Source organism: Geotrypetes seraphini, chromosome 2 (assembly GCF_902459505.1).
Source record: "Geotrypetes seraphini chromosome 2, aGeoSer1.1, whole genome shotgun sequence".
NCBI classification, from domain to species: domain Eukaryota; kingdom Metazoa; phylum Chordata; class Amphibia; order Gymnophiona; family Dermophiidae; genus Geotrypetes; species Geotrypetes seraphini.
In genome coordinates, this window is record NC_047085.1 from 431567058 (window position 1) to 431583849 (window position 16792).

A 16792-nucleotide genomic window follows, 5' to 3' on the forward strand; every position below is an offset into this window, starting at 1 on the left:
CTCAGGAATGCCAGCTCAACTGAGATCGTTCTTTCGCAGTCATTGGTCCTCAACTCTGTAACGCTCTCCCAAATTATATTCGAACAAAACATAATCTTGAATGCTTTAAAATATTATTAAAAACTTTCCTGTTTATAGATACATTTGATCAATGATTTGCAAAATGAAATGATGAGCCTAATGGAAACCAGTCTGAAACAGAGAGCACAAAATCAGTTTTTAACTTTTTAATTCTTTATTTTCTTGCCTTTGCTATTGATATTGTAGTTCTACCTTTACTTATATTATTTTAACTATTTGTTTTTATATGTAAACCACATAGATGTTATTCCGTTGCAGTATATCAAATGTCAAATAAAACTTGGAGCATAATTCCCTAAATAGTACAGGCTTATTTACTGAGTACATATCTCATCAAGCTATGCTAGGGAGGTAAATTTTTCTAGATGCCATAAATGACTGCTTCATGGTGCTTACTGGTATACTGGATATGGTGACAAAAAAATGGTGGTGGGGTTGCTAAGCAATAGTGGACATAAAGTAATCAATTCTGTCATCACTGTAAGGAAGATACTAAAAAATATTCCAGTCTAGAAATGAAGAGGGACACACAGTGCAAGGTAAACAAAAAAGAAAGTAGCACAAGGGGCCTTCAGGTATGGGCAATCAATGTGTATTTATTAATACTCGACACGGGCTATGTTTTGGTGTGTCAGGGGTTTAGGTATGGCCGTCAAGTCAGATTGGTTTAGCCACAAACAGCCAAAAAAACACCCAACTAATAACTCAAACAAGAAATCATTGAAGAAAGAAAATTGTGCCAAGAAGCTCTTTGTGATTAAATGAAAAAATATTCTGGCTCATATTCAGACTGTGGGAGAATGCCAGTGATCTCCCGCAGACCGTGCCAGTACCAGAAAATCAATGCCAGCGCCATATCCGGCAACTGGCACTGAATTTCTGATCTAATTTTGGCTGGCCGAGACATAGCCAGCTATATCAATATTCAGCAGCTAGCTAGCTAAGTCTCAGTGGCCAACAAGATACCACCCTTTTAGGCGGTTCTCTTTGGCTGCCAAACTTAGCAGCTGCATACTGGCATAGACCTGGATATTCAGCATGAGATTGCTGGCTATCCCCCACTGAATATCAGCAGATAGCCAGCTATGTGCTATTTAGACAACCGGAGAGCTATTCCCAGCCATCTAAAATATCAATGGTCTGCTTTAACCATTTTAGAAGCAGATGGGGTAATGTTCAGCATTATTTTTTTTTTTGTAAATATTTTATTAATTTTCCCAAAAACTTAACAATGCAACATACATATTAACAATCAGAGAATAAAGCACAAAATGCATTTTCATCTTATAAATATATCCCATCCACCCTTCCATTAAGTAATCAATAAATCAATAATGAATACATATTTATACTTTCAAAATCTTTATCTTATATAATAACAAAGTATCCCCTTCTTCCTCCCACCCACCCTGGATGTGAATAGAAGGGAAACTACAGGCCGGTGAGTCTGACCTCGGTACCGGGGAAGATGGTAAAGGCACTAATAAAGGACCGCATCATTGATCACCTTGACGGAAACGGGCTGATGAGGACCAGCCAGCACGGTTTCAGCAAAGGCAGATCTTGTTTGATAAACTTGCTGCACTTCTTCAAGGGAGTAAACAGGCAGACAGACAAGGGCGAACCGGTCGACATAGTATATCTGGATTTTCAGAAAGCGTTTGATAAGGTTCCACATGAATGACTACTTCAGAAAATTGCGAGCCATGGAATCGAGGGTGAAATACTCACGTGGATTAAAAACTGGCTAGAGCATAGGAGAGAGTGGGGGTAAATGGACAATACTCGGACTGGAAGAGCATCACCAGCGGGGTGCCGCAAGGCTCAGTGGTTGGACCCGTGCTCTTCAACATCTTCATAAACGATCTGGACATAGATACGACGAGCGAGGTAATAAAATTTGCGGACGATACAAAGTTATTCAGAGTAGTGAAGACGCAGGGTGATTGCGAAGATCTACAACGTGACATAATCAGGCTCGAGGAATGGGCTGCAACATGGCAGATGAGGTTCAACGTGGACAAGTGTAAAGTGATGCATGTTGGTAACAAAAATCCCATGCACAAATACAGGATGTCCGGGGCGGTACTTGGAGAAACCTCCCAGGAAAGGGACTTGGGAGTTCTGATCAACAAGTCGATGAAGCCGTCCGCGCAATGTGCAGCAGCGGCGAAAAGGGCGAACAGAATGCTAGGAATAATAAAGAAGGGGATCACAAACAGATCGGAGAAGGCTATCATGCCACTGTACCGGGCCATGGTGCGCCCTCACCTGGAGTACTGTGTCCAGCACTGGTCGCCATACATGAAGAAGGACACGGTACTACTCGAAAGAGTCCAGAGAAGAGCGACTAAGATGGTTAAGGGGTTGGAGGAGCTGCTGTACAGCAAAAGATTAGAGGAACTGGGCCTCTTCTCCCTTGAACAGAGGAGATTGAGAGGGGACATGATCGAAACATTCAAGGTACTGAAGGGGATAGACTTAGTAGATAAGGAAAGGTTGTTCACCCTCTCCAAAGTAGGGAGAACGAGAGGGCACTCTCTAAAATTGAAAGGGGATAGATTTTGTCAAACGTAAGGAAGTTCTTCTCCACCCAGAGAGTGGTGGAAAACTGGCATGCTCTTCCAGAGTCTGTCATAGGGGAACACACCCTCCAGGGATTCATGACTAAGTTAGACAAGTTCCTGCTGAACAAGGATGTACGCTGGTAGGGCTAGTGTCAGTTAGGGCGCTGGTCTTTGACCAGAGGGCCGCCGCGTGAGCGGACTGATGGGCATGATGGACCACTGGTCTGACCCAGCAGCGGCAATTCTTAAGTTCTTAAGAAACAATCAAGTTATACTGCATTCATAAAAAATGTCAATGGTTCCCATACCAATTTAAATATATGACCATGTCCTAACAAGTCCGCATTCATTTTCTCATTCTTATATGTGGAACATAAATCTGCCCACCAAAATGAGAAATTAAGACGTTCATAATTTTTCAAGTTATGTGTTATCAGCTGTATAGCAATCCCAGTCATGACTAAAAAAAGACGACTTTTATAATGATGGTGGGTTTAACATGTAGTAATATTCCACATATAACCAGCTCATATGTTAATGGGAATGAAGAACCAAGGATTGCATTAATCTGTCCCCATATTGATTTCCAAAAACTGAGAATTAACGGGCAAAAGAACAACATATGATCCAGCATCCTAATGCTGACTGACGCTACTGAAATTATGCCCGATTGCTTTAATGCTAGGTCACAACCAGGTACCAGCATTAAATCCAGGTATGTTCAGACAGCTGTCACTCTAACAAATAAGTAGCAATATAGCCCTTAACTGGTTAAGTTAACCTGACTAAAGTGGAGTGGAGAAGGTAGCCTAGTGGTTAGAGCTGCTGGCTCAGCACCCTGTGGTTGTAAGTTTGATCCCGACCTGATCTTTGTGGCTCTGGGTGAGTCACTTGATACTCAGATTGTGAGCTTGCAGGAACAGATAGGGGAAATACTTAGGCGTACCTGGTTATGTATTGTATGCCCCTTTGGGTGAATCTCTTCACGAAAAGGCAGTTAGTAAACCTAAAATTATAAAGATAAGACTGCTATTCACTTATCCAGTTAAGTGCAAACTGTGCTCCAGGACCACTCACACAATAGTCATTTGTGACTTTAGCTTTTAAAGGGGATTTTCAGCGGCACTATCTGAGTAGGTGCCTCTGGATACCCAGTTATTTGGCTTTGATTATCAACCCAGAAACATTTATTACACCTAAGCTGTTACAGAGACCAATATGATGTGCCAGTTTTACATTTAGGGGGGGCAACAACCACTGAGGGATTAAGGGAGCAACTTCCCCTAATTCCTCCAATGGAGCGCTGCACAAAGTGAGACCCTTTCTGAAAAACTCAGATGTCCAGGGCAATAGAAAATGAACTTGCATTCCCTTTCTGAAATGGGAAATGTATATTTATATTTTGGCCTATCCTAATCTCACCGAAAGCACGCTCAGATCAGGTCCCACTGTTGTATGCACATCAATGTGCACAGCTTTGAAAACTTGGGATTTAGACTTTTTTTTTTGCAATATAAACATCTTAATGCCAGTTTATGCACATCTAAAGGTAAATAACACTTCTAAATGTCACCGAGATGCATTTGGATTTAACAAAGTCCCTTATGAAACCCTTTAAAAATTAGTGATGGAATAGGAGGTACTGCACATGTGTTGATTTCAAAGTGGCTAGGGAAGAATGTAGCACCCTCTGCACCCTGAGGCTGTGGGTTCAAACCCACACTGCTCCTTGTGACCCTGGGCAAGCCCCTTTTACTAAGGTGTGCTAGCGGTTTTAGCGCACGCAGGGTATTACCACGTGCTACGCGGCTAGAACTAACGCCAGCTCAATGCTGGCATTAGCGTCTAGCGCGCGCTTCAATGTAGCGTGCGCTATTCCACACGTTAATGCCCTAACGCAGCTTAGTAAAAGGGAGCCCTTAATCTCTTCATTGCCCCAGGTACATTAGATCGATTGTGAGCCCACTGGGAAAGACAGGGAAAAATGCTTGCCTACCTGAATAAATTCGTGTAAACTAGAGAATGACACGGGGAAAAAATCTGTCCCCGTCACCGCCCCGTCACCGGCCCACCATCCTCTGCACCGCCCCGTCACCGCAATTCCATTCACCGCCCCGTCACCGTCACTGCCATCCCTTTCACCGCCCCGTCACCGCCACTGCCATCCCATTCACCGCCCCGTCACCGCCACTGCCATCCCATTCACCGCCCCGTCACCGTCCCCGCAGCATCTTTTGGGATCTTTAACTCATCATCGCTAGGACTCGAATCTGAGTCCGTGGCACCTAACATAGAATGGAATTAGTATGGCAAAGTAATGAAGAATGGTCCAGCAGCCCCTACCCTCCCTCCACCTCACCTTATATTCGTTCCGAGTTTGCCGGCTTCCTTTTTCCCTAGCCGCACGCGTTCAAAAAGCCGTGCATTTAGCCAGCTCCCTCCCTCCACCTCACCTTAAATTTCGAGTTTTCCGGCTTCCTTTTTTCCGAGCCGCACGAGTCAATCAAACTTCTCCTCTCCTGCAACTTCCTGTTTCCGGTTGCATCAGAGGAGAAGATTGATTGACTCGCGCAGCCGCGCGTGCACGGATTTTTGAACACGTGCGGCTCGGAAAAAAGGAAGCCGGAAAACTCGAAATTTAAGGTGAGGTGGAGGGAGGGAGCTGGCTAAATGCTACGGGCGGGCGGGCGGGCGGTGGCTGCGGGGACCGTGCGATCCTTGATACCTCACTGCGGAGACAAGACCATTCACCGCCCCGCGGGCGGTGAATGGCCTTGTCCCCGTCGCCGCAGCGACTGCTAGTTTTCTTCCCCGTTTTCGGCGGGTGACCCGTGGCTAAAATGCGGTGGCTGCGGGTAAACCGCCACCGTGTCATTCTCTAGTGTAAACCATTCTGAGCTCCCCTGGGAGAACAGTATAGAAAACTGAATGAATAAATAAACATATGGGGACAAATTTAAAGATCTAGAACACAGGAAATTGAGAGCTGGACTAAATGACCAGTTATTGACATGGAAAGGAGCCAGTAGTGCAGTACCCCCTGCATTGGGACCTCAGCTACTTAATATTCATAAATATTCTGGAGAAAGGAATGATGAGTGAAGTGATGAAACATGCAGATGACAAATTATTCAAAGTCATTAAAATGAAAGAGGATTGCACTGATATGTAGAAGGATCTTCTGAGACTAGCAAATAGGAGTCTAGCCATCTAAATGGCAAATGAAATTTAGGGCTCCTTTTACCAAACTGTGGAAGAGCTCAATTCCTTTGAGTGCCGGAGCATTTACCTCACCGACCCACAGTAAGAAGCTCTTCTGCGGCTTAGTAAAACCCAGCATTAATGTGGGCAACTGTGTCATAATTAAGCTGTGAAATCTTGGCCAGAGGTTGTGGTCAGGGCAACTAACATGGCAGGATTCAAAAGAGGTTTGAACAAGTTCCTGGAGGAAAAGTCCATTAAAAATTATTAGCCAAGGGAGACCTGTGAGAAATAAATCTATTTTGGAGGATCTGCCACGTAACTTGTGACCCTGATTGGCCACTGTCCAAGGTAGGATGCTGGACTCAATGGATTTTGGAGTGACACACTGCCTGTTTTACAAAGCCGTGCTAGCAGTTGCCGCGCGGCAACAGCCCTGAAGCCCTTTAAATTTCTATGGGCTTTGGGGTCGTTATGGCACGGCTTTGTAAAATAGGCCCACAGTCTGGTTTATCTTATGGTCTCATAGAGCCACTTGTGATTCATAAATTTTACCTGCATTAGCCAGATCTATTTCTTTCTATATCCCTCTCCTCTCTTTTTCCAGAACAACTGTCACATTGCAAAATTTGTCTGTTCCTGACATTTACTTACATTTGACATTTACTTAAATCCAGTTTATATATTCTCTGATTTGACGATTACTCAGCAATGAGCCCCAGTCATGTAATGGTTGTTTTACCACATTTATTTTGGCTTTTGTTGTTTTCCAGAAGAAAGATTAGTTCAAGGAGATTTACTCTGAGTAAACAGACTGAGAAACACATCAGTACTGTCTACGACCCACTCACACCAGAGATTCAGCATTGAAAAGAAGATGGAAGCTTCAGGACAGGAAACACATGAGGTAGCACTAACAGTAGAGCAGTAGAGACATAAAGAGATGTCTGTTTAAGAGAGTTAATCAGAGTCCTAAAGTGCCACATTTAGGTACACTGATCTACACTAGCCAAAGGCTGCACATGCTTAAATGTAGGTGTGCTGATGCCAACTTACATTAGACTTTATAAGAACACAGCATAATCTTAAAATATAACACTCAAAATCCTCTTTCTAGAAGCTTCTCTTGCAGTGCTACAGTAGTTATGATCCCATCCTACTCTCCATATCTGCTTGTGTAGTCTCACATAAGATACAGCAGAATCCTGCACCCACAAATCTATATTCATTTTTATATTGCTATCTGACAGGATTCATATCAGACTCTCAAAGGGGATGCTAAAATTTCAGGCTGGCTAGCCAAATCTCAGAAGAATTCAGAACTGGGAAGTATGAGGGGCCACTAAAAAGTTCTCAGCCCAATCAAGAAGAGAATAATGTGGAGCTATGAAACTTACAAGTTATTCCACACTTTTCTTGACACTTTTTGTTTCAATGATACGAAATGAAAAGTGTCAAGACAAGTGTCAAGAAAAGTGTGACTTAGCTTGTTAAGTTTCATGGCTCCACATCATTCTCTTTTGGTTGGGCCGAGACCTTTTCAGCAGCCCCTCATATGATTAGATTAATAAACTGAAAATCATACACACTACTAGCATCCTTCTGACAGGCAGACAATGTCAACATTACAGTACATTTCACAAAGAAACAGCTTCATTCTGATAACATCTGCTTTAATGTGTATCGTGTAAATTAAATACAAATAATGACAAAGCAAGATCCACTTTACCTTTTTCTTAAAGATGCAGAAAGAAGTTTATCTTGCATTTCTCTACATAGTGATGTGTTCACAATGTGGACACCTTTTTCATTAGTGCGCATCCTATTTAAAACAGATAAAGCAAAAGTGAGCATGTTTAAAAATGTATTATTTATGCTATTCAACAAATATCATATGAGCAGCAACTTGAATGGAAATATACTCTGATCATTACAATCTCTCCCGTGGTTCCAATCCAATCCCTCCCCCCACAAACATCTGATTTCTCCCTAAAGGCCACCTGAAGCTCTGATGCCAACTCCTTGCATTAACCCTGCCCTCAAAGAAAACCTCTTTCCCCTTGAACTCTCAGGGGTGTCCATGACGGTCACTTGTGGCTGGGCAAGAGCAGTCTCTCCTGGGCCTTGGCCAGGCTTCTAAATAGCTGCTATGACACTTAGGGCCGGATTATCTAATATCACCAGTGAAATCTGATGGGTCGCTGTAGTGGTCATACATTTAACGATTCAAAAAAGACTAGTCATTCTCAAAGAACCACACAATTTTACATGAACCACCAAATTTTACCTGAGATCAATCACTGGTGATAGTGATCGGCACGTGTGCAGAATAGTCCACAGAAAGAGGCATGGGTGGATAGGAGGGGCAGAGAATTACCAGCAAACTATGTCATTATATGAATCATAGGCATACCAGCGCCATTGGATGAAGGGGAGATGCAATCATTGGCTTTCAACAAGCACGTAAAGAGGCATGGATGGATAGGAGGGGCGGAGAACTAACAGTAAATGCTATGTTATTGTGTCATAGGCATGCCAATGCTAATGGATGAAGGAGAAGGAAGTGAAGGTACAATCGTTGGCTTTCAAAAGCATGTATAAGACACACCTTTAATACACGTGCTTGTGATGCGTGTTTTTGAGATTTTTCCCCATTACTATATTACTATAATTAATATGAATAGTTTTGCATTGTTTTTTTTATTATGAACCACAGCCAGAGACACACGCCTGAGATGTGCTTTTCATAGTACCAGCACTCCCAGGCAAGCCAGTAATTTTTGGTCATTAAAAGCCGGCACTTTGTTTGGAGAATCAATGAGAAAGAATCGCCTGGAGTGCTTGTTTAAATATTAATGAGCCAATTTTATACCATTTTAATAGTAATGTTTGCACGGCAGAGTTGGAGGCTGCTATGAAGCTCGGAAAAGACCACAGTGACACGTTCTGATAATCGGGCGATAAAATACTGGCATGTCATCGTTAAAGGCATGGAAAGTTTTGAGAATCCGTCCCTCCGTAGTATTCTCACAGTACTACGTACCCCTAAAGGCATCCTTCCATATAAAGACTGATGCCCGCTAGAAGTAGTACTGCAAGGTGTCAAGGCGGCCAATTTGGAGTCTCTCCGAGCCCACCATGGGCATCCCCAAGTAGGTCATGGGGGAGGTCAAGGTAGTGAGGGACAGGCATGCTGGGGAGGGAAGGTTTTATGGATGGAGGCACAGATTCTAAATGAATGCACAGGTGGCTCTGAAGCTTCAGGGGGTCTTCAAGGTAGGGTTTGGATATGGAGGGGTGGAAAATTGAGGGGTTTGGATTTGCAGGGAGGATTGGAGCTTTGTGGGGGGAAATGGAGATGTGAGAGGGAAGTGCCACTTCAGATTTTGTTCAGATTTTTTGACACCTGTGCTAATTGTCACGGACAGCCACTCCCCTGACCTGCTCATGTCACACCAGTTCGTCCCTACCCATGTTAAGCAGCTAGATTGGATTTTTGTACTATGCTTGTACTGTATGTATGTATGTATGTATGCAGTGGCGTACCTAGCATATGTGACACCCAGGGCCAATCATTTTTTGACACCCCCCCATCTATATGAAAAATATGATTTTTAGTAACAATCCACATATCGCACAACAAGAGTGTACCTAGGAAAAGGCAGCATTTTAAACAGTGCAGTGAGCACTAGAACACCAGCACATACATTGTAAAACTAAACAAGCCAGATCCCGCAATAAATTGATCCTGCAGTCAATGCCAACTGAAAACTATGTCCTTTTCATACACACAAAACAGAGATACACCCTCGCCCAATATGGAATAATCACAAACTAAAAATAGAAATATGTAGACAAAAGTTAAACTGAACCGCCAAGAAACCAGACTCTGCATACAATGCAACACCACAACACCACAAAAACAGTGACACATGTCCCCTAATACTGTGCAAAATATAAAGACAGTAGATGTAAATTTGAAAAAACTGATACATAACAATCACCACTTTACAAATTAACAAATAAAAATAAAACAAATACTGAGAAATAAGAAAATACTATTTTATTGGACTAATCCATTTTTCAATTAGCTTTCAGAGGCCAAATCTTTCTTCAGAACAGTACAGTATACTGCTGTTATGGTATCCTGTCCTGACCTGAAGAAAGGGGTTTAGTCCAAAAAATTGCCTTATTTCCATTTTCTATTTATAAACTTTTATCAATGCAGTTACAATACTACTTGATTCTAAGTAAAGCAACAAAAAAATCTTTCTAACTTTTGTTGTTTCTGCTTTAATCGTCTTCTCTTTGCTCTCTTCTTTCTATACAGCGTTTGTCCTCTCTCACTTCCATGCAACATCTGCCCCTCTCTTTGCCCCTTCCACCCAGCTTCTGCCCTCTCTCTTTACCCCTTCCATTCTTTGAGCAGGGGAGCCAGCCAGAAGGTGAACAACGCCGTAGTGAGCACCCACGGACACCCCTGTTTACTGCCGCTGCTGATGGTTAAGGAAAGCAGCAGCAGCAGAATAGGGAGGGTGGCCAGTTGTGCACCCCCTTGGTGCATGCACCAGGGGTGAACCACTCCTCCGCCCCCCCCCTTGGTACGTCACTGTATGTATGGTGGATACACTGTATGTATGGGTCGCTGTAGTGGTCATACATTTAACGATTCAAAAAAGACTAGTCATTCTCAAAGAACCACACAATTTTACATGAACCACCAAATTTTACCTGAGATCAATCACTGGTGATAGTGATCGGCACATGTGCAGAATAGTCCACAGAAAGAGGCATGGGTGGATAGGAGGGGCAGAGAATTACCAGCAAACTATGTCATTATATGAATCATATAATGTTGACTACCGTACAGAAAGTTCCATGCTAGCTTCAAAAAAGATTTCCTAAGTTCCTTATGAAAAACAATATTATTTAAATTGGGGGAGAGTGTGGCACATTAGATAAAGCTACAGCCTCAGCACTCTGAGGTTGTGGTCTCAAACCCATACTGCTCTTTGTGTCCCTGGGCAAATCACTTAACCCTCCCTCTGTTCCAGGTACATCAAATGCTTGAATAAATGAATGTAAACTATTCTGAGCTCCCCTGGGAGAATGGTATAGAAAATTAAATAAATAAATCCCCTAAGATAAAATTATTTAACACCCCCGGGGGGCCCTTTTACAAAACCATGAAAGCGTTTTTAGCACAGGCTTGGCCACTGTTGGAAACAGGAGACTGGGCTTGATGGACCGTCGGTCTGTCCCAGTATGACAATTCTTATGTGAGCCAAGTCTAGGACAATGAAGCCACTGTGACATCACTGCTGAGGTTGGCTCTTAGGCATTGGTGGAATGAAGCATTCTGACATCACAATCTCAGCTCTGGAATGTTGCTACTCCTTGGGTTTCTGCCAGGGACTTGGGACCTGGCTTGGCCACTGTTGGAAACTCTATGAGTGTTGGGAACAGCACAGAGCATTCAGCGTGCCGGCCTGTGCTCAAAAACACTTTTATGGTTTAGTAAAAGTGAGGGGGGGATATTTATTAGGGTTTATTTACCGCCTTTTTGAAGGAATTCACTCAAGGCAGTGTACAGCAAGAATACAGTCCAACATAAGCAATAGACAATTATAGCAGTAAAAATATTCAAATTATAATCCAAGTATGGTATAGTATGCTACATTACAATGTCAATATAACACATGGTGAAACATTTTAATAGACAGCATAGGATCAGTAAAAAGCAGAATTCTGTTCTGATGTCGACATTAATTTCTTAAGCACAACCTTTGATCATGTTATAAACTGTCCTGCACCCATCTACATGTAAATAGAATTAAAAGTGGTGACAGGGGCTAAATATAATGAGCTCAATAATCAGGGGCAACAAAGGGCTCCTTTTACTAAGGTGCACTAGCGTTTTTAGCGCACGCGGGATTTTAGCAAGCGCTAAACCCGCACTACACTTCTAGAACTAACGCCAGCTCAATGCTGGCGTTAAGGTCTAGCGCGTGCGTCAATTCAGTGCGTGCTATTCCACGCATTAAAGCCCTAATGCACCTTTGTAAAAGGAGCCCAAAGTGTTTAAAGGTTAAAGGTATTTTCAGTGGCAGATATCTCTAAAAGTGATGGTTTGAAAATTTATATATAAAATGTTAAGCAAATAAAGCACATGCAATTTATATCTGCTATTTTCCTACTAGCACTTAGGAGGATAAGTGGCAAATTCTGCAGCTGAATTTTGCTGACCGCATATATGCTTGCAAATATTGGCTACAACATGTCCTTTAGACAGCTTTTGCAAAATAATTAAATATATGTCTTAAAACATAGCGTTGCAGGAAATGACATTTTGAAACTCTGTTACTTAAATGTCAGACACTGTTGGAGAAAATGTAAACGCTAAACCCAACCCTGTGCATGTTAAAATCTGCTTTATACTCAAATGACAGCTTTTCTGCTTGCTTCCGTTTTCTTAATTGGATTCTCTTAAATAGAATATATCTTTGCGAGATTGTTTCTTTCAAAGACAGCACACGTTATGAATGATGAAATGAAGGAATAAGCAGGGCAGTGGCCTAGAACGTGAGGAGGTGAGTCCTGCAGTTTGCCTACCCAGACTTATTAATCTACTGATATGATGGTCACTATGGCAACCTGTTCTGCCAGCAAAGCTTGAAGAAGGATATAAAGAAGAAAGAGGTGATAAAAGTTGTTTTTTAAAACTTTTTAATACATTTATTTATTATCCCTTTATATATTTTATGATAATGATAATGCTGCACTAGCCAGGCATTAGCTCTCTGGTCAAGGCCCCGAGGCAAAACTATTTTTGCAGGCTTCTCATCTCCCAACGGAAAGCTCCATTCCATCGCACAATCACTCAACACTACAGCAGGAAAGATACCTACTCCCTCCTGCTGCCAAGCAATGCTTCCCCGACACCCTTCCCTAGCAGCAGGAGAGATGCCCACTCCCTCCCGCTGCCAACGTCAAGCGACCCCTCACCTGACAATCCCCCAGCAGCAGGAGAGATGCCCACTCCCTCCCGCCACCAAAAAATGCACCCCCAACACCTCCCCAGCAGCAGGAGAGATGCCCACTCCCTCCCACCACCGATGTCAAGCAACCCCCCCACCTGACAATCCCCCAGCAGCAGGAGAGATGTCCACTCCTTCCCGCCACCACACAAACCTCCCCCCTCCCCGATATCTCCCCGGTGCCTACGATGATCCTCTACCCACCCCCACTTACCTTACTTACAATGGCTAGCTGGAGGGATGCCTACTCCCTCTGGCCAGCAGGCCGCCTCTTAAAAATGACAGGCCTTCCCCTACCCATTGCATTCTGGGATGCATAGGGGAGGGGCAAGAGGTTCTGATTGACCCAGGCTGTTTAAGGCCCCTCCTATGGAAGGGGCCTTAGATGTTTGGGCCAATCAGAGGCTATTCTGAAGAGGCGGGCCTGCTGGCCAGAGGGATTAGACTTCCCTCCGGCCAGCCATCCTAAGCAAGGAAGGGGGGGGAGTCGTTGGAGGCACGGAGGTGTGGCGGCGGGAGGGAGTCAGCATCTCTCCCTCACAATTAAAAAACAATAAAATGTCACAAAGAGCTAAATTGGGATTTGAACTTAGGTCCCTCGCATTACAACCCACTGCTCTAACTATTAGTCTACCCCATGTATGTCTGTGTGGTCATTTTATAACATGTAATCGCTTCAAACATAAATATATATCCCTCTCATTTATATCCTTATAATTTTCAATGGACTTCAGTGGCTTCTCTCAGTGGATTATAAATATCCAAACTGAGCTATAGTATGCCAAAATCTTAATAAGTCTGTATTTTGCAATAATTATCTTCAAATTTTCAGTTTTTCCATTTTTAATTTTTCAAAAATTTATATAACATTCATCTTTTTGAATTTCTTCAATCAAAGCAGTGGGGACTCCGACATGATATCACATTTTGCCAGATGGCTGTTTCAAGCCATGTCCCCTATAAAACATAATTCTTTTTTAAAACCTATCCACTTAAACTAAATATCAATAATATAACCAACACTGGTCTAAAAAGAACCTTAAAACTTTCATACCTCAAGTCTGCCTCCTTGCTTTAGCATTTCTCAAAATGGCTACAGTGTTATTCATGAATATTTAAATACACTCTATCGTCATTCTAGAGTCAACCAATTACAGCCCACATAGATCCTCCTCCATTCAGAGAATGCCAAACTCAGACCAATGACCATACTATACCATATACCCCGCAATTGTCAACAAGGATTCATTGTAGTTAACAATAAGATTTAGGATCAGTCATTACAATTACAATAAGATTTAAGAGAGCAAAGGAGGATAGTGGTCAGACAGTTACACGGAAAAGAGAGAGGTTTTTAACATTTTCCTGAAGTTGTATTATGAAGGGGCCTAACATTGATATAGTGATAGGCTATTCCAGACCTTGGAATGCGAAGGTAAATTTCAAATAGTTTTTCCCATTGAACTTGGTAGGGGGGAAGGAAAGTCATCTTGAGGCATTGTGTCTTTCATGAGTTATGAAAGGAGCAGGGAACCTTGATGCCTAATACTTGTCCGTTTACCCTTACATAGATATGATTTTGTCTTTGGCGTTAGTTCAAGTAGTAAAGATTCTTTATCTAAAGTTTTCAACTTTGAATAGATCCAATCCCAATGCTTTAGGCACAAGAGTCAGAGCAATGGCAGATATTGTTGTAGGATATGTACCTCTTCCTAAGCATATGTTAATTTGTCAGCCATATTAGAAATCCTGGAGTATGCTCTAGCACAGGGATAGGCAATTCCGGTCCTCAAGAGCCACAGGCAGGTCAGGTTTTCAGGATATCCACAATGAATATACATGAGATGGATTTGTATGCACTGCCTCCTTGAGAAGCAAATCTATCTCATGTATATTTATTGTGGATATCCTGAAACCTGACCTGCCTGTGGCTCTCGAGGACTGGAATTCCCTACCCCTGCTCTAGCATATTTGCAGAATAGGTAGCAGAATTTTTTTGAGAGTCTCCTCAGCAAATCTGAGATAACTTGCGAGGTGACAGGAGAGAATTCATTCTAATTTCTGTCAATTTCTGCATTCAGTCCAAACGGACTCACAGTATGAGAGGCCGCTGAAAAGTTCTCAGCCCAACCAAGAAAAGAATGGTGTGAAGCCATGAAACTTACACATTATTCCATGTTTTTCTTGACATTTTTTGTTTCAATGATATGAAATGAAAAGTGTCAAGAATAGTGTGGAATAACGTGTAAGTTTCATGGCTCCACATCATTCTCTTGGTTGGGCTGAGAACTTTTCAATGGCTCCTCGAAAAAATATACATTGCTGTTCCCTATAATTAAAAATCTATTCAAGCAATATGAGCCAGATTACCAACAGGAGATAATATGCCCTTGGACAAAAAGAGATTTAAAAATTGCAAGAAGAAAGTTGCTTTTGAAGGATCATCTGGTGAATCAAATATATTAGTGATGAAGGGAGTGATTGACAGTCTACAGCAGGGGTAGAGAACTCCGGTCCTCGAGAGCCGTATTCCAGTCGGGTTTTCAGGATTTCCCCAATGAATATGCATGAGATCTATTTGCATGCACTGCTTTCAATGCATATTCATTGGGGAAATCATGAAAACCCGACTGGAATACGGCTCTCAAGGACCGGAGTTCCCTACCCCTGGTCTACAGCTTCTAGTTTGGAAGGGAATTTTTTACCAGTAGTAGAGGTCAACAGAGGATGATCATGTGGTCCAAAGTGAAGTCAGAGCAAAGAATCGGTGAATGTATCACATGAACTCACAACACTCCAATTCATCAGAGGGGAGAGTGTGGCACAGTGGTTAAAGCTATAGCCTCAGCACCCTGAGGTTGTGGGTTCAAACCTACACTGCTTCTTGTGACCCTGGGCAAGTCGCTTAATCTCCCCATTGCCCCAGGTATGTTAGATAGATTGTGAGCCTGCCGGGATAGAGAGGGAAAACTGCTTGAGTACCTGCATAAATGCATGTAAACTGTTCTGAACTCCCCTGGAAGAACGGTATAGAAAATTGAATAAATAAATATGAAATTCCAACTGCTCAATTAAATATGCTAGAGTTGGGACTTGGTTTCATTCCTACTACTTATTATGACCCATTTAAATTAAGGATAGCCTTTTTTAGATTTATGCAAAAATTGCAATTATGGGTATTTTTTTTCAACTAACCCTACTACTGCTGATATTTCTGTTCATAAATCAGTTTTAAGATGGTATCCTCTGGGACTGATGGAATCACATATAGCTACATTTTGTGATTTAGACTTGAAAGATTTACAAGATGTTGAATTAAATGAAAATGTTTTAAAAATGTATCATAATATATCACATAATAAAGACTTATTGAAAGCCCTTTGTGCTAATAAAGGTGGAGCCACTCTTATTCAGTCTCAATAACAATATTCAAAGTAGGTGGAGCGTCATTTATCAGAAGCTGGAGAGGAATTACTGAAAGCTGTTGAATTAATTATGAAACCAGCATTACAAAGGGAGATGCTAACAGCAAAGGAGGCTACTTTTTTGATGAAAAATAATTCACAAACACCTTATATTTACTTCTTGCCAAAAAATCATAAGAATGCTATGACACCTCCAGGATGTCCAATTATATCTACTAGAAATTCAGTTTTGGAACCTTTTAGGAGTTTGTAGTCTGTTTTCTGAAATAACATATTATTTTGATACCATCTTCCCTTCAAGATTCCTCACATCTATGGAGATTATTAGAAGTTCTAGATGAAGTGGATGATTCACGTGGGAGGCGTTCGTTGGGCTGATCAGGCTGATAGTTTTTTCAGTGATTTTATCGGTAGGACTATCTAAAAAAATCTATGTTTTTTGGGGATTGAGTTTAAATTTAAACTCGATCGTCCACTGTTC

General features: G+C 42.1%; 1 protein-coding gene across 1 annotated transcript in view; it reads right to left on the reverse strand.

Annotated features, from left to right (window-relative positions):
- The window catches only part of ST8SIA6 (ST8 alpha-N-acetyl-neuraminide alpha-2,8-sialyltransferase 6), a 79422-nt gene that overhangs the window by 58791 nt on the left and 3839 nt on the right, over window positions 1-16792 (reverse strand). Inside the window, exon 2 of the mRNA XM_033934296.1 lies at window positions 7579-7671. Coding sequence (XP_033790187.1) covers window positions 7579-7671 — 93 coding nt within the window. The remainder of the gene's footprint in view (window positions 1-7578; window positions 7672-16792) is intronic.